This window comes from Triplophysa rosa, unplaced genomic scaffold, assembly GCF_024868665.1.
Source record: "Triplophysa rosa unplaced genomic scaffold, Trosa_1v2 scaffold300_ERROPOS259071+, whole genome shotgun sequence".
NCBI classification, from domain to species: Eukaryota; Metazoa; Chordata; class Actinopteri; order Cypriniformes; family Nemacheilidae; genus Triplophysa; species Triplophysa rosa.
In genome coordinates this window covers 90,251-108,495 of record NW_026634323.1, presented here as the reverse complement: position 1 = coordinate 108,495, position 18,245 = coordinate 90,251, and the positions used below count along the sequence as shown (strand labels likewise).

General features: G+C 38.4%; 1 protein-coding gene and 1 long non-coding RNA gene across 2 annotated transcripts; one reads left to right on the top strand and one right to left on the bottom strand.

Annotated features, from left to right (window-relative positions):
- Positions 1-1,958: 1,958 nt before the first annotated feature.
- Positions 1,959-12,634, top strand: LOC130550397 (nucleolin-like; the record flags this gene model as incomplete). The annotated part of the gene is made up of 13 exons (XM_057327853.1): positions 1,959-2,054; positions 2,135-2,237; positions 7,250-7,309; positions 7,528-7,614; positions 7,756-7,879; positions 8,015-8,151; positions 8,629-8,755; positions 9,319-9,461; positions 9,571-9,697; positions 10,280-10,422; positions 10,509-10,635; positions 10,775-10,983; positions 11,401-12,634. Coding segments are annotated over 13 exons (1,509 nt in total), but the record flags the coding sequence as incomplete, so codon positions are not given.
- Positions 2,903-4,329, bottom strand: LOC130550402 (uncharacterized). The gene is made up of 3 exons (XR_008962406.1): positions 4,222-4,329; positions 3,914-3,967; positions 2,903-3,682 (listed from the first exon to the last, which is right to left on the bottom strand). It is a non-coding gene; the product is annotated as an uncharacterized LOC130550402 (long non-coding RNA).
- Positions 12,635-18,245: the final 5,611 nt, after the last annotated feature.

The window sequence follows — 18,245 nt, the reverse complement described above, 5'->3', positions numbered from 1 at the left end:
ATGAATATAATATATAAGTTTCACTTTTTGAATGGAATTAGTGAAATAAATAAACTTTTTGATGATATTCTAATTATATGACCAGCACCTGTATTTTCTTCATTTTGATGAAAATAAATTCCTGTATAGTCTTATGTGATGTGAAAACCGGCAAAAAGTGGTTGGGAACTTGCCTCAAGAATAGTGTCAAAACTACTAGTCACTTGTTTTTCTCACTACACCACTGAAGCTGCTGGTAAACTGGCATTGTTTTTACTCGAGGTTTCTCTGGGGGAGGAGTCTCCCACATTTTTGTGCTTCTGATGCCCATGATTTAGACGCTCATGTTTGATTAAAATCGCTCCTTGTATGCTTTGGATATGAGACACTTCCTGCTTCCCTTTTATTTCGTTATGCGCGTCTGAGCAAAAGTCGCTAAAAGGGTTGGAAAAGTCGCTAAATCTAGTGAAGGAATTGCTAATTTAGCAACAATGACTGGACAAATTGGGAATGGATGGGAAACACTGCGTCATTGACTCACTGTAGTCGTGGTGGGGAGGATTTTTGGTGTGGCTGTGCGTCCCAGCAAAATGAATATAGCGGAAACACTGCTGATGTTGTGTGTGCCAAATTTCTTACGAAATCTTACGTGATTTGTGCACCAAGTTTTTATGGCCAATTAAATGGGGTGCTACACAGCTCCCGTCACACTCATGTGCCACGTGATAAGAACATAGTAAATGTTGCTATGGTTTTTACCACAAGTATAATTACACAAACTATAGTAGGGCTGAAACGATTCCTCGAGTAACTCGAGTAATTCGAATACAAAAAATCATTGAGGCAATTTTTGTTGCCTCGAAGCCTTGTTTAATCCATTTAACTACAGTACACACGGAGCACTGCGTTTCCCCACAGACCGTTATTACTGACGCACAGCCCGCTAAACTCTATACATGTTACAGGGCTCTCAAGTCTCACACATTCACCGCGAGACACATGCATTTTAGTCTGCTCACACGTATGTCTCATGCTGATAAATAAGTGATAGCTTATTGAAATGGTGAACTGCTATTTTACTTAGTTTTAGTCTATTTTGTGAGTGAAACTTGTTTTCCGGCTGCATTGAGTCCATCAAAGATGCCGAATCATGTTATTTACACATGTCATCTTGCTGTTCTGCGTGTTTGAGTGAATGAACTGCACAGTTTAACGTGCTACATGCGTGATGCTCATGAATTTGTCTGCATCTGCGCTTTATGAGGACATGAACACATGAACTTCATCTCCAGAGTTGCTCTGAGAGTTTATTTCAGAACATTTTACTGAGTGAAGCTAACACACTAAAAAATAAGCTTCTTCCAACGACCTGCCAAAATAAAAGTCTTGTTAACTCAGTATTTTTATGTGGACAAATATATTACTATTTAATAGTAAAAAAAGAAACTAAAACTAATTTAGATAAACTAAATGCATCATGCATAAGCTGAAGTTAGTTGTGTACCTTTGAAATTATTCTTTCTGTTTTTATTAATGTTTCATAGTTATACATTTGTATTAGGCCTATATTGCATTTTGAATGTAATATGGCAATGGAATATACTAAATGGGTTTAGTTTTCACAGATATGATTGTATGCAATTTCAGCAATAAATATGTTAATGTTTCTAAAAAGGAAAGAAATTAGTTGTTCATTTTAAGAGACCTGTCTTATTTTCTCTTGTATATTTATATTTAGTATATTTTAAGTGCTCTTTAATAAAGAAAAAGTACTTATTATCCAAATACCCGATTAATGGATGGAAAAGTCAGTAGAATGCCCGATTACTAAAATAATCGATAGCTGCAGCCCTAAACTATAGTTACTATAGCACAACCATGGTTGATTTTCTTAAAGTTTATGGTATGTTACACGCATCAATAATGTCAATTAAACATGGGTTACTGCAAAGACTTGGACTCATCTGAATGATATCTAATTCTTTAAGGTGGCCACAAAAAAGGCACCCCAGATAAAAAAGACCCCACCACCTCCAGGAGTGAAGGAAGGATCCATCGAGGAGGACACCAATGAGGTAGTGGTGAAGAATTAACCAGATATGCATTTTATTTCATACAAATAATTTCTGACAATTTAACCACTTGAATTCTGCAGGCACCACTGGCCAAAACTATAGCAAAGAACAGTGAAGCAGTAAATAATGAAACAGCTGAAGCCAAACAGCCGAGTGAGGCAGATGATGATGTAGAATCATATGGTAAGTTTTGATGAGCTAAACTGTTTTCCTGTTTCTCAGTCTAAAGTTTAGGTGTACAGTGCGACTTCTGAATTCTCTATTTTTCATCACAGCTAACCATTGTATGTTAGTTCTGAGGCGCCTGCACCTGCGAAGAAGTTTGATGATTATGATTATGATGATGGTGGGAAATAGTTAAATGTTTCTATGGTGGTGAAAATATAAGTTTCCATTGGTGACACCTAAGGTGCATAATATGCTAATTAGCACATGACATCATCCCAGTTCAACAAATCCTGTAGGAAACACTGCAGTCTCAAAGGAATAGTACACCCCAAAATTAAAGTTCTCTAAACTGAATCACTCTCACGCCATCCCAGATGTATGGCTTCTAGGGGTGTTACGGTTCAAATTACTCATGGTTCGGTTTGTGTCGCAGTTTTAGGGTCACGGGTTCGGTTCGGTGTGTGCTATGTTCAGGGAAAAGGGACTACTGACAAATAAAAATAAGAACAAACCCAGATAGCAAACTGACTCCGGAACGGATCCGCCCCGGAAGTGTCACAAGCTCCGTAACGGATGCGCAAAACGGGTCCGGAACGGAGTCCACTTGCACAGCGCAGCGGATCCGGAACAAATAAGGATTGCGGATCCGGACCAGATCTGGGGCAGACCCGCCCTGTATCCGCTGATAAAGCAGCTGATCCGATCAGGACCCGTTTATAAAGCAGCTGATCCGCCACGGATCCGATCAGGACCCGTTTATAAAGCAGCTGATCCGCCACGGATCCGATCAGGACCCGTTTATAAAGCAGCTGATCCGCCACGGATCCGATCTGGTCATTCTGTCTGGATACCTTTCAGATCCCTCATTTAAAACTAGTATTCTGGCCAAAACTAGCTAAAGAAATATTTCAAATCTAATGGACCGACATTGGATAGACTGGATTGCTCTATAATATTTAATATGCCTGCCTTTATTAATAAAACATGATGAAATCATTCAAAACTTGTAAATCAAAATTCAGCCATTTTAGCCAGTAACAATTATTTATGTATACAATTAATAGGTATTACAGAAAATGAAATGCAACCATAAATTGTCCAAAGAACATTTTTTATTTAATGAAAAAGAACACTTTTTTAATGTAGCTCAAGAAACATTTATTCTTATTAATGTTGCACTGCTTATTTTTTTGTGTGGAAACTGGGTTTTTTGAAGATGAATAGAAACAAAACTATTTAAAGTAGTAAACTTTATCTCAACTGTTACTACTTAACTGTTAAACGAACACTTCAAAACACAGAAGTTAACTGTGAAACACCGAAACGCTACTGTTGGGTGCTGACAGTGGGACGGCTCCTTGAGTTTCCCCTATCTGCTGCCAAGTTGAACCACCGTATTACGTGTTTTGTAATGTCATCATCAGTGGCGGCACGGGAGACATGGCTCTTTCTCACAGCACCTGTGATACACAAGCAAATTTTCATTAAACAAATTCATGAAATCACATAGGAGATACCAGTTTTTTTTAAGGATACACATAACCACTGTCTTTAAAACAAGAGTGTACAATCTGACATTTATAGGTACACTATGTAACTTTTGGAGCTCTAGCCGTTAATAAACAGAACTGCATGCGAGTTGTGAACCTCCGTGTTCTTTTTAAGTCTGTAGGCAAAGTTTACATACGTACCTTAAAGATGAAATTCTCCAAAAACAGACCAGTGGCACTTGAATGAGCTGTAAACTGCAAGAGAACACACACGCACAGTATCTTAATATGACATGAAATAATTAGTCTACCAGAACTAAAGTTTACTGATACAAGTGGGTTTTAAACTACGAAGTAGTTTATAAACCTAAAAACTTTTAACTTTAAATTATTGGTATGAATCTTTTGAAATGCACATTTATTACATGTTAAAAGCTGTAGTGTGGACCATTATTAGTATTTTGACAAAATAGCTGGCTAAATCAATTTAAAACAGTATCAAATCTTACTTTACTCGGTTGTTTGGAAAAGATGAAATACTGCAAGACCAGTGGCACTTGAATGAGCTGTAAGCTGCAAAATAACACACACACAACAGAACACACACGCGCACACACACACACACAGAACACACCGCGCGCGGCACACACACAAACAGAACACTGCCGCTGCGCGCACACACACACAACAGAACACACGCGCGCGGCGCGCACACACACACAACAGAAACACGCGCGCGCACACCAACAGAAACACACCGGCGCACAACCACACAACAGACACACGCCGCACACACACAAGAAACACACACGCACAGTATCTTAATATGATTTAATATCTTAATATGACATGAAATAATTAGTCTACCAGAACTAAAGTTTACTGATACAAGTGGGTTTTTAAACTACGAAGTAGTTTATAAACCTAAAAACTTTTAACTTTAAATTATTGGTATGAATCTTTTGAAATTGCACATTTATTACATGTTAAAAGCTGTAGTGTGGACCATTATTAGTATTTTGACAAAATAGCTGGCTAAATCAAGTTTAAAACAGTATCAAATCTTACTTTACTCGGTTGTTTGGAAAAATGAAATACTGCAAGACCAGTGGCACTTGAATGAGCTGTAAGCTGCAAAATAACACACACACAACAGACACACACGCGCCACACACACACACACGCACAGTATTTTAAGATTTAATATGATATGAAATTATCTGAAACAACATTACATGGGGAGGTGGAGAATATATGTCAAAATATTAACAAAAGACTCAAACTATACCAGAAGTTCAGTGTAAAAAAAACAGGTAACGTTAACGTTAGGCCTAACATCAGTTTATCTCGCCTGCTATTTTACTGGAAAGGGGAGAAAACATGCGCTCAGGGTTGGATTAAAATCCGATTGAATCACCCCACCTCCTAGAGAGATAAAGACATTCCGTCCAAAAAGCTTTTACTCAAAAAGCTAATGACAATGTGCTGAAACTTGGCTTGCAAAAATCACTTCAGAATTAAAAACATCAAGCAAAGCAATCAACAGTAATGTTACTGGCTACGTAACTGTACAAATAAAGCATATTTTAACTATTCTTACCGTGTTCCGTCCTCACCGACCTGCCAGCTCCAGCGTTTCCACTGTGTGAGGAGATGGATTAAGTGACTGTGACGGTTTAAAAAAGGCGCGTTCGGTCAGAGAATTCGCCCAGCGTCAGTTGCGAGTCCGCGAGTTGACAGTGCGTTGTGCGGAGGCGGGGCATATTCTGTGCGTGTGGCCGAATTGAATCTGAGAGTACAGCGGACCAGGCGACTTGAAGGCGGATACGCCCCGAAGTCTATTGCTATCAGGGAATCATCAAGCTACAAGTAACAGCACCAATTAAACAACAGAGCAAAGCAGAAAATAAAATAAGATTCTGTATATATACCTTTTAAGGTAGAAATGGATTCAAGTAATCAAATAAAACATAACATTGCATATGAACAAATTAAATAAAGTTGAATCATAATTAAAGTTACAGAAGCTATTGAGTCACAAGCAGTGAGTGATTTCCTTGACTTTTAACAGACAGCAGGAATATGCTGCTGTCGCTTTAAGAGGAATGAAACGGATCCAGTACACTGGTACTATACACATGCATTGTTTTTCGTCTGTTTCGCCGTTCACTTAAGACATAACCTACTATGTTTGTTAAGATACTCGACAAGAGGGGCATGTTGACCCACTTCGTGTGTGAATTTGTCCGTTTAAGCGCTTCAAAGACAACTCAATATTTGCTTTGGATCTTCTTCTGCATCATCTTGCACTTAAATGTTTAAATTGACAAGGCTTGAATGAGTGTAGTTTAAACAGCAACATGTGCTGTTCAGGTCTCACCTGCACTCGCGCGCTCACAACACCCGGGTGATGAAAGCATAAATGACTGGTCATATTAAAGCATATGTCAATCCTATTTAAATTTGTCTGCGTTATTTGATTTGTTGTAGATGTTAAATATGTATCCATCGACAAACATACATTAGCTGAACTAGGGTTGGGAAGAATGACGGAATATTCCGTTATTGTAAATAAGTAGGCGTGGTTAACTTGGCGCTCTGCAGGTTAGCGTTATTTTGAAAAAAAAAACAAGTGAATTAATCCAACTGTTAATAGTTTTAATAAAGTTTAACTTCAGACGAGCCCAGGTGAAACTTGTGTTGAAACGTGCGATGATGCTCGTCGCATTAGCGCTTTGACGTGATGTGACGTGACGTGCTGCGCCGCTTTCCCCCGTTTTGGGAGACGCGTGTGGAGTCACCAGAGACTCGCAATGCAAAGACAAACGTCAGAATAAACAAACCTAAAGACAAAGAGTCGCAACACACTAAAAATGCTCATCTAATAGAGAGTGAAGAGCAATAAAGACCTACAGTACAGACCGAACACCAGTTTATAACACCAGTCATATACTGTACTCTCACTGTTTGTGCATATATTCATAATTCAATGTTATACATGTTGTCTATCTCTTCCTACTGTATAAATATGATGTAGCCAGAAGATATCGTAATTCTCATTATCCGAACTTGATCTGATGTCTTCAGTACATTTTCATAACTTGCCTACATTTTCACTATGGTGAGCATTTAAATGAACTGTACTAAATATATAAAGGATATAAATCTAAGAAAAATGAGGTATAAGATATAGAATTATAATGGGAGATTCCGTGAACTAGATTTATGGCCATTCCGCCCAACTTTGTCAGTCTGTTTTACGCATTATAATTTCTAACGAACCATATAAATGCGTCGTCAGATTTAAGATGAGCTGCCGAACCGTTGGTGGAGAACCTTGCGGTTCAATTTTTTACAGAGAACCGCTACACCCCTAATGACTTCCTTCCATTCTTCAGCTGAACAAACAATTTCTTAGTAAAATGCTGTTATTAGTGGTTTAATAAAGCGAAATGACCTGTTTGTGAGAGAAAATGATTCCTATTTTGAGCTTGTTTAGTAAAACTGATTTGATTACTGTGTGTGTGGCTTTTATAGAAGATTCTGAAAAGGAAGATGCTTCATCTGAGAATGAGGATGATTTGGAAGATGAAAAAGGTATGATTGTATAAGGGCTTTTGATTTGCTGCTCCCATAAATGAAACATGTCTGTTTATTTCTTCCATGAAGAACAGGGACTTTAGTCATGTGTAAAATTACAAGAAATGGGTTCTCGGTTCTTAAGAAAATCTATAAGTGACTTTCAGTGAAAAGGAAACTTCAAAAGAATTTCTACATTTCTAAACAAATTCTCATGGTGTACATTTGGTTTCCAGAAGCTCCTGTAACTCCAGCAAAAAGAAAAGCAGACACAAAAAAAGACAAGGAAACGCCACCAGCCAAGAAAGAAAAAAGTGATGAAGGTGAGACTTGCAGTGCATCTGTTGTAAATTCAAAGATACAATACTGATGTGCTGTATGTTTTGAAATTCTGAATCTGTCTTTACACAAAACATGAATCTGTCTTTTTCAAGCAAACATAACTTTTGGGGTTGAATTTTTAGGCTTTATTCTCTTCATGGGCAACGTGAATTCAGAGGAAGATTCTGGTGAAATTGAATCAGCAATCACACATTTCTTCTCAAATGAAGGCCTTGAAATTCAGACTGTGCGTCTTGCCGCCTCCAGGTAAGTCCAGTTTGAAGTACATTTATTTTTGTGTGTTTTATCTTATTTGGGTTAGTAACGTGGATTGTAAATGTTTCTTGTTAACCTGGTTCATGCATTTAAGTCTTGGGCTAAAACAAGTCGTGTTTTTTCTAGGAAATTTGGCTATGTTGACTTTGCATCAGAGGAAGACCTACAGAAAGCATTGGAGCTTAATGGCAAGAATTTAATGGGCCAACCAGTGAAACTTGACAGAGCCAGAAGTAAAGAAAACTCCAAGCAACGCAAGACAGGTAACTGATCAAACTTATCCTGCGAACATGAATCTGACCGTCTCCAGAAATTATGAAAGCTTGTTTCAACCCTGAACTCCCATGTGGGTTTAAAGATAGTCAAGTACTGATCTGTAGTTATTTGTACACAGCGATGAAAGATTGCAGGTGTCATTGTTGTTTACTTTTTATTCGTCAGAGTAGGTGATAAAATGATAAAGATATTTATCAATGGTACACCTTTATCAATAACAATAGAAAAAGTGTTTGATAAAACACTGGTCTATTAAAACGCATCAATAATTATCAATATTGTATGATATGAAACATTTTATTGCTGATATTTTTTTCAGCTCTACCGTCCAGCCCTATCAAAAAGAGATGTTCATACTTTGTCCAAAACTAATCTTCCATAGATTCTACATTAAATCTACCTTATTTTGGATCACGTCTTCAGCATTAACGTTAACTATTTGCTTGACTTTTTCTTCCGTTTAGCTGCTGATCTGACAAACAAACTTCTTGTAAACAATCTGCCATTTAGTGCGACGGAAGACACTCTCCGGCATATGTTTACTAAAGCGGTGAGCTTCAGAATGCCACAGAAAAACGGCAAGTCGCTGGGGTGAGTACGGGGGGCATCTGCCATACACCCTTGCAGTATCTCCCCTACTAGATTTATGCTGCGATCATCTTTGTTGAGCTGTTTCCTGAAAAAATGAGTGTGTCTATTTGAGAAAACTTAAGTATTCGAAAGACTTGTTTTAAACGTTTTATCTGCGTCTCAATGTTATGATTGGCCCAAAGCAGTCTTTTTCCATCATCTTGTTCTTGTAGTTTACTGGTAATGTTACAGTTTCTCTTACTGGATAATGAAAAGGTTGTATTCATGATGTGCTCTTCCTGGCAGTTTACCGGTAAATAATAAATGTGTTACAAGAGCTAATAAATACTCAAGCTTACCTGGGTAGCCATCAGAATTGGCTCCAAGATGAAAAATAGACAATTTATGGTATTTGAATGGTGTACACTTTAGCCCTCAGTGAGTAAATTAACATAAACCTTTGACATACATTTTTGAAATTGACACCATGTTGCATGATTCATTCAAGTTAGACCTCTTGTCACATGGTAAGAGGAAAGACTGCATAGACGGTTTACATGTATTGAAGTTGTCTTGTGTTGCAGGTATGGATATGTGGAGTTTGAGAGTGTGGAGGATGCCAGGAACGCAAAGAAGACCTGTAAAAATATAGAGATCGACGGCAGATGTGTCAGAGTAGAGTACAGTTATACCGGGCAAGAGAGAGAGGGCAGAGGCAGAGGCGGAGGTAGTGGGGGTTTGCATATAGAACTTGTTCAACCTTTGTTGTCTATTATGTTTTGACCGCTTCCTCAGTATTAATGCTAACTGCCTGCTTTTCCTTTTCTCCTTTTTAGTTGGTTGTTCATCAAACAGAGTTTTTATAAACAATCTGTCATTTATTGTGACTGAAGACTCTGTCCGGCAAGTGTTTGAGAAGGCTGTGGCCATCAGAATACCACTGGATAAAGGCCAGACGCAGAAGTGAGTCCTGGGGCTGGGAAATTTCCTCCGACGCTGTTTCTGTGTTATAAACATTTGTCTTCATTTGATCTTCAGAGTGATTCACAAGATGGTGTGGACATTAAATAGTACACACCCGCTTTGAAAGTGGCGAACATGGCTTGCCATCAAAAATGTTACATTTTTTAGTTTATTTACTCACATTTGGACTTAATACGTGACAATCAATAAGATTCAAAATGGAGATTCATGGAGCCTTTGTGTGGCCATTTTGTGTGATGTCCTGTTATGTATTATGATTTTTAGTGATAACATTCTCAAATACAGGGGGCCTTTAAAATTGCTCAGATTGTGTTTGAATGAAGAAACAAAGTTCTAAATCATACCTAGAGTGGCATGAGGGTCAAATTAGGGCATTAATTTAATCTTTTGGCTGAGCTGTTGCTTTAAAGAAAAAAAACATGCCGACAGGAATTTGCTGTTATTGTTGATGACTAGAGGGTGCCACAGATACAAGTAGTTTTTCCGCAAGGCCAATAAATAAACAATAAATTAGTTAAACACAAAATGTGGTTTAACTGTTTATAAGTTATCTCGTTTCAGATATGCACTTTTGGAGTTTAATAGTTTGAAGGAAGCCACACAAGCACGGACGACCTGCCACAATATGAGGATTGAGAGCAAAAGTATCAGACTAGAAAGCGGGAATGAGACCAGGAACAGCGGAAAAGAGCGAGGAAGCTCTGGTTTGTATATTCAACATTAGACTAAGTATATTCAATGCCACTATTTCTGTCTTAGCCATTTCTAACTGTCTTGTGTCTGCTTGTAGAACCCACAAAAACCCTGTGTGTCAGAGGCCTGTCAGAAGATACCACAGGTCAGACGCTAAGAGATGTGTTTGAAGGTTCCGTCAGTGCCAGAATCATCACAGACCGAGATACAGGATCCTCAAAAGGGTATCTGCCTTATGTGTTTAACTACTGCTAAGTGTTAACTGCTGATCTCCACTTTAATTGTTGCATTTTAAAACGTGATGTTTGGTCCCGAGACGTCGGAGCAGAGAAGGACCTTACTGACTACATGCTGTTTCTCCAGATTTGGTTTCGTAGAATTTAACAGTGAAGAAAACTGCAAGGCTGCCAGAGAAGCAATGGAGGACTGCAAGATACACGGAAACACGGTGACTCTGTACTACGCCAATGCCAAGCAAGTGGCGAGTCGGGGTGAAGGAAAGGGTGGTTCGGTTGGCAGTGCAGCTGGAAGAGGTGGTGGCTCCAGGGGAGCGAGAGGAGGAGGAAGAAGAGGTAGATGTGCACTGATATCAGTGGTATCATATAGAGTCATTGCAACAATATCTGATATAGCCTATTGGTCACATGAAAAATTGAGGGTGAAATGGATCATATTGTAATGTGGGATTCAATTTACAAAAATGTGCAGAATACTTAATGTCACCTTGGTGTTCTATGAATCCAGAAAGTATTTTTGAAATATCTTTAAGAAATCTGTGCCATTGTTTTGTATCAAGATTCAGACCAGTAATGTATTCTTCCAAGTCATATTTATAAAAGCGACAAAAATATCTTCATTCAACTAAGGCATAGTCCTGGCTTAAGCTTAGCCATGTATGTGAAACCGCGCCTACTGTTATGGTGCAGAAGTGTGGTACTCGTTCTTAATAACCCGTTTCTAACTTGTAAACTTTATCAAATGTTTTTCAGGTGGACGAAGTGCACATTGGAATTAATGCATTCTACTTTCCTCTGACAGTGACCCTTGTTTGAAAAATTAGGATTGAAAATTTATGATAAAAAGTGTAAAACTCATGTGCCAAGTTCTTATATATTTGGAACATCTGTGACTGTCATCCATATATCCAACTGCCGGAGGAAGTCATCTGAAAACTAGCAATTCACCTCTTTCCAAAATGGGAATTAAATCCAATTAAAATAAAAAGTTTTCAAACATATTAAGCTTTTATAAGAATGTACTGTATATTCATGTTTTTTTCCAGTGTGAACACACATTGACCACTGCAGACGCCCTGGTCGTGCTAAGTTATATTCAAACTGAACGCAAAACAAAAAAGCCAAGGGAACGGCTGATGAACAGTGCATTCACTCCAAAGGCAAAACAATAGACTACGTGCACAAGCGTAGCGACGAACTTCCGCTGTCGCCAGAAGTCAGGATGTCAGTTTCCGGTTTGCTCTCGCACCACGCAAAATGTCAGTGTTTACAAGATGTCTTCAAGATCTGCCAAAAAATAAGCATTAACGATGTACACCGCATCGTTGATGCCTGGTCTCCTGCTCCAACAAGCAAGCGGGACAAAGGACTTAAACTATATATCGAGTTATATCCACAACTACGAGGATAAGTAGTTTAATCTAATGTGGTGTGCTGACAACTAACGTTACTGCTTATGCACAGGGCGTATTGATCACCTTCAGGTATTTTAGGTCTAGACAGCTGATCAAAGAAATCTGATGTATTTCTCCGCTACGAGTAGGCTATGGAGCTGTGCAGATGAGTTTACTGTTGTTTGGCATTGTAAATAGACTGTTGTAATCATATCAGTCTTAGGGCGTTTATACAAGACCGTTTTCAACAAAAATGGAAAACTTATCATGCGTTTTGGCTATTCATTTACACAACAAACTTGAAAACTGGTCTCAAAGTGCACGTTTTGTAATAAAAACAGCATTATCGTTTCCGTGTAAACTCTAAAGGCAGCGTTATCCAAAAACGATGACGTCATACGCATGCGTGTTACGCTTTCAGTCTGAAGGCATGCATGAGAATTCCCCAAAGGCGGCCTCCATGCTGCATGTTTGTACCGCATGACATACATCATTTCTCCAGCAAAAAGTTGATTTACTGCACCACTACAACCAGCGCAGACATAGTATTTGTATACACAAACTATGAACATACAGGTGCTGGTCATATAATTAGAATATCATCAAAAAGTTGATTTATTTCATTAATTCCATCCAAAAATTGAAACTTGTATATTATATTCATTCATTACACACAGACTGATATATTTCAAATGTTTATTTCTTTTAATTTGATGATTATAACTGACAACTAATGAAAATCCCAAATTCAGTATCTCAGAAAATTAGAATATTACTTAAGACCAATACAAAGAAAGGATTTTTAGAAATCTTGGCCAACTGAAAAGTATGAACATGAAAAGTATGAGCATGTACAGCACTCAATACTTAGTTGGGGCTCCTTTTGCCTGAATTACTGCAGCAATGCGGCGTGGCATGGAGTCGATCAGTCTGTGGCACTGCTCAGGTGTTATGAGAGCCCAGGTTGCTCTGATAGTGGCCTTCAGCTCTTCTGCATTGTTGGGTCTGGCATATCGCATCTTCCTCTTCACAATACCCCATAGATTTTCTATGGGGTTAAGGTCAGGCGAGTTTGCTGGCCAATTAAGAACAGGGATACCATGGTCCTTAAACCAGGTACTGGTAGCTTTGGCACTGTGTGCAGGTGCCAAGTCCTGTTGGAAAATGAAATCTGCATCTCCATAAAGTTGGTCAGCAGCAGGGCTAAAGACAAAAAGGATGGACTGCTGCTGAGTGGTCCAAAGTTATGTTCTCTGATGAAAGTAAATTTTGCATTTCCTTTGGAAATCAGGGTCCCAGAGTCTGGAGGAAGAGAGGAGAGGCACAGAATCCACGTTGCTTGAGGTCCAGTGTAAAGTTTCCACAGTCAGTGATGGTTTGGGGTGCCATGTCATCTGCTGGTGTTGGTCCACTGTGTTTTCTGAGGTCCAAGGTCAACGCAGCCGTATACCAGGAAGTTTTAGAGCACTTCATGCTTCCTGCTGCTGACCAACTTTATGGAGATGCAGATTTCATTTTCCAACAGGACTTGGCACCTGCACACAGTGCCAAAGCTACCAGTACCTGGTTTAAGGACCATGGTATCCCTGTTCTTAATTGGCCAGCAAACTCGCCTGACCTTAACCCCATAGAAAATCTATGGGGTATTGTGAAGAGGAAGATGCGATATGCCAGACCCAACAATGCAGAAGAGCTGAAGGCCACTATCAGAGCAACCTGGGCTCTCATAACACCTGAGCAGTGCCACAGACTGATCGACTCCATGCCACGCCGCATTGCTGCAGTAATTCAGGCAAAAGGAGCCCCAACTAAGTATTGAGTGCTGTACATGCTCATACTTTTCATGTTCATACTTTTCAGTTGGCCAAGATTTCTAAAAATCCTTTCTTTGTATTGGTCTTAAGTAATATTCTAATTTTCTGAGATACTGAATTTGGGATTTTCATTAGTTGTCAGTTATAATCATCAAATTAAAAGAAATAAACATTTGAAATATATCAGTCTGTGTGTAATGAATGAATATAATATACAAGTTTCACTTTTTGAATGGAATTAGTGAAATAAATCAACTTTTTGATGATATTCTAATTATATGACCAGCACCTGTATATTCAGGTGTGTCCATACAGGCTATCGCGTCACCAAAGCCCCAGAAACAATGTAACTTTTCAAACTTTATTAAAAATGTGTTCCCTGGTAAGTAATTACTCGGTAAATGAATCCACATCTACGTTTTAAGAGATTTGTGCCCATGTTGCATTATTTGTGAGCTTTATATGCCGATGACGTCTAACGTCCCCGCCAAAGGAAGTAGTCACTTTTAGCAACTTGTTAGCAACCGCCATTTTTAAGACACAAAAAGGCTTTAAAAAATCACAAGCGGGTTATAATTGGTGTGTTTTATGTCATAGAATAAAACGTGAAATATAGAAAGGTTCCCTGATAGCACACATCATCTGGTTTACGTCTATTTGACGTCTGCATTTACATCTGCAAGACATCTACAATACATCGTTTGCTCATCTGCAATACGTCTCGGAGATGTCTGCTGTCAGACATCATATAGACATCTAGAAGATGTCTGTAAGATGTTTATGATTTAGAATGGATGTACAACAGCTCTTTCTAAGATGTTTAGCAGATGTTTTTAAGCAGCAGATCTCCAGATCTTTAGCAGACGTATTACAGACGTTCAGACGTCTCCGAGACGTATTGCAGATGAGCAAACTATGTATTTAAGATGTCTTGCAGATGTAAATGCAGACGTCAAATAGACGTAAACCAGATGGATTGTGCTATCTGGGTTTTGTTTACCACAGACCTTATTTCGGGAGATTCACCAAAAACCCATTGAAAAAACCCGTAGACATTGGAGTGATGGAACCGGAAGTCCTAAACTGCTAACTCCCTTCCGGGTTTTGCATATAAAAAGTCGTTATCTCCCTATTACAATAAAACATGTTTTTTTAATAAAGCTAGTTTCCAATTGATTTTACTTAAGAACACTTACTCATACTAAAACACTTAGTGAACAGATAATATCCTAACCACAGACTCTACTCTTCAGCACCATGGTAATCCCACAAATTTACTACACATAACAGAAACCATTCTAAATTCCAAAATAATATAACATTAAACACTAACGGATCTCCCCCTATATTAATATTGAGCAAAAACACTAAATAACACCTCATTTAAACTCTCCTTTAACAGTTGGAAGTAAAGCATGCTGGGAACTAGAAATCTGCTTTAACTCATTCTGTGAATGTGTGTACTGTATATAGAAGGGGTCTTCAACTACTTTTCTTTGAGGGCCAGATTCCAAAAGTATAAATAGGATGCGGGCCAGTTTTTTACCATATCATAATTTCTTCTGTTATTTTGTATTTCTGTTACTTATTGCATTTTGTTCCTTTTATACTGTTTGTGTTGCTGTCACTTACAGGTCATATATTAAAACATGCACACAAATATTGCATCCAGTATACGTATACCTTTTCATGATATTTAATTAAAAGGGATATTATCTTTTTATTTCATATTTTATATTCCATAATACGTGAGTTTACCCAAAAATGAATTTGCTGTTAATTTACTCACCCCCAGTACTTCCAAGATATTTATGAAGATATTGAATTAATGAAAGTCAAATAAAAAATAGTCAAAAACGCTGTTCAGCACAAAAGTAATCCCTGCCCCTTGACGTTAAAATGGCGTCTTATAAAGCGAATCAATCGGTCTGTGCAAGAAACTGAACGCTATTATCGAATCTTCGGGTGAATTCCAATCGCATTCATGTGCCCCACGCACTTATAAGGGCAGATCCTTTGAAGTGCAAGTTCTGGAGGGAGATGAACAGCTGTTTTCGCATATACTGCTGTTTAAATCATACATAATGAATGCAGTAATAAAAACAACATCGTTATTTCCTTATCTGAGACAACAGTTCACGTGGTGTAGTACTTTTCCTGCTGTTACATTCAAGGGCACAAGACACGTTTTGGAAAGCGACCTATCGCGTGCGCAAACAGACTGCCTGTGGCTGTGGATTGCCGATTATAACATTGCAAATAACATTAAGTTTCTTTGACAGACCGATCAAAACACTTTATAAGACGTCAATCGTTATGAACCGCGGAAATTACTTTCGTATTGAATGTAGCAGCGTTTTAGACTTTCAAAGGCGTGGCGTCTCACGCGCATTTCTTAAAGCACACAATTCTTAAATTCCCCCCACTTATTTGAAATGTTAAGGCAGGCCAGGTAAAGATGATTGACGGGCCGCCAGTTGATTAGCCCTGTGTTAGACCCTATCTTACTGAGCATGCGGCACAACTCCTTGTCCAGGCCCTGGTAATCTCAAGGTTGGACCACTGCAATGCTCTCCTTGCTGGTCTTCCTGCAAAGGCTATCAAACCACTCCAGTTGGTTCAGAACGCAGCAGCACGCCTCGTCTTTGTTGTGGCGAATCGGCCTTCTATCGCAGAAAGAAATCTCAGAGACAAGGGTTCCAAATGCCAAGAGTTTAAACTTTATTTGCTCGAGCAAGCAAAGTGAGACATACAGAGTTCATCTGAAGATGCCCAATGATGTCCAAAGAGTACATGTCTGACTCCATCTTTTATACATTGTTCTCAAGTTGTTATCACAGTTTAAACCAATCAATGTTTTACCTGACATCATCTTCTACCAACCAGGTTTTACATGACATCACTTATTTTTATTAGTCCATCCCCTTATGACTTGCTACAGTTACATTTCAGCCTGCGCTCGCTACAGTTATATTTCCGGCCTACCATATTAGGATTTAATCGTAGGGAGCGCCTCTCAATCAACACATACCTATATCATGTGCTCTTTATCTTGACAACTTTCCGGGGGCTTTCAGACGATACATGATTTAACATTGGTTTTATTAAAAATGAACTCATGGTTTAGCGATAATGAACACCCCAGCGTCCTTGGCTGTATGTGATAAGTTAAACTTCTCTACAAAAGTGTGTGGTTTTATTAAAAATTAGTTCATTGTTTAGCGTAATAATAAGCAACCCAGCGTTCTTAATTAAACTTCTCTACAAAACTGTGTGTGGCGTACGTGCAGTTCCTGTCTTAGTGTGATAAGATATTTGGTGTGTACGCAGGTGTTCAAGTGTTCAAACTCATACATGAGACCCATAGCCCTTGTTAAGATCAGAGAAGTACATGAACTCTATATCTACCTTTAAATGTATTCTTTTATATAAGAAAACTCAGTAATATATTTAGAATATAAGAAAAGTCAATAATATGTCTAGAAAAACCACCATATAATCCCCCCTTTGAGGCTGACAAACCTCACACTCCAATCAGGTGTTAACCATAAACATAGGGATTTTTAAACTAAGATCTTAATCAATAGTAATCTTAAACAATAGATAAAAAGTGCTCAAAAGTGTTTTTAAAATTTCAAATTGCATGTGCATTCAGTGAATGATATAATAATACTTAGGGTATTAGCAAGCGATATATTAAAAAAAATTCTGTAAATACTTCATAACATGAGTATTTCTGTTTTTAAACCCTCTAGGCTTCAGTAATTTTTGACCCTTATTCAATATTGGCATATATTGAATATATTGAGTCGTTATCTATGCTAAGTTGTGACACAGCATATACTACCATCTGGCTCGGGACAGTGGCTTCAGCTGCCCTTTGAAATGACTTCATTATGCATGGCCAAATACATAATGTCAATAGTATAAATACAATTATGAAAGCCGCTAGTAACATGAAATGCTTCATATTGGTAAAGACTTTTGTAATCCAGTCCCAGTTAAAAGTTTCTGAGGTAACCTCAGATTTGGTCAAAGTCTCAATCATTAAAGAGATGTTCTTCATTCCTTCGTCGATGAGATGTCCATCCGCGTCGTTCTCTGGAATATAAGTACAGCAGGTTTCTCCAATACCCGCACAAACTCCCCCTTTTTCTCCAGCTGTCAACTGGTCCAAGACCAGGCGATTTTGCAAAACTGTCAATCTTAGTCTACGTAGCTCCTCCTTGATGCCTTTCATGACAATGTTCGTGGTATTCATAAACGATGTAAATTCAAATCTGGTGATCTCAACTTCATTCATCAAAGAGCTGACGCCCAACATTGGAATAATAGCAGCTGATACTTTCTCTGCCAGCACCCATAAACGATGATTCTTTGTGACTGATTT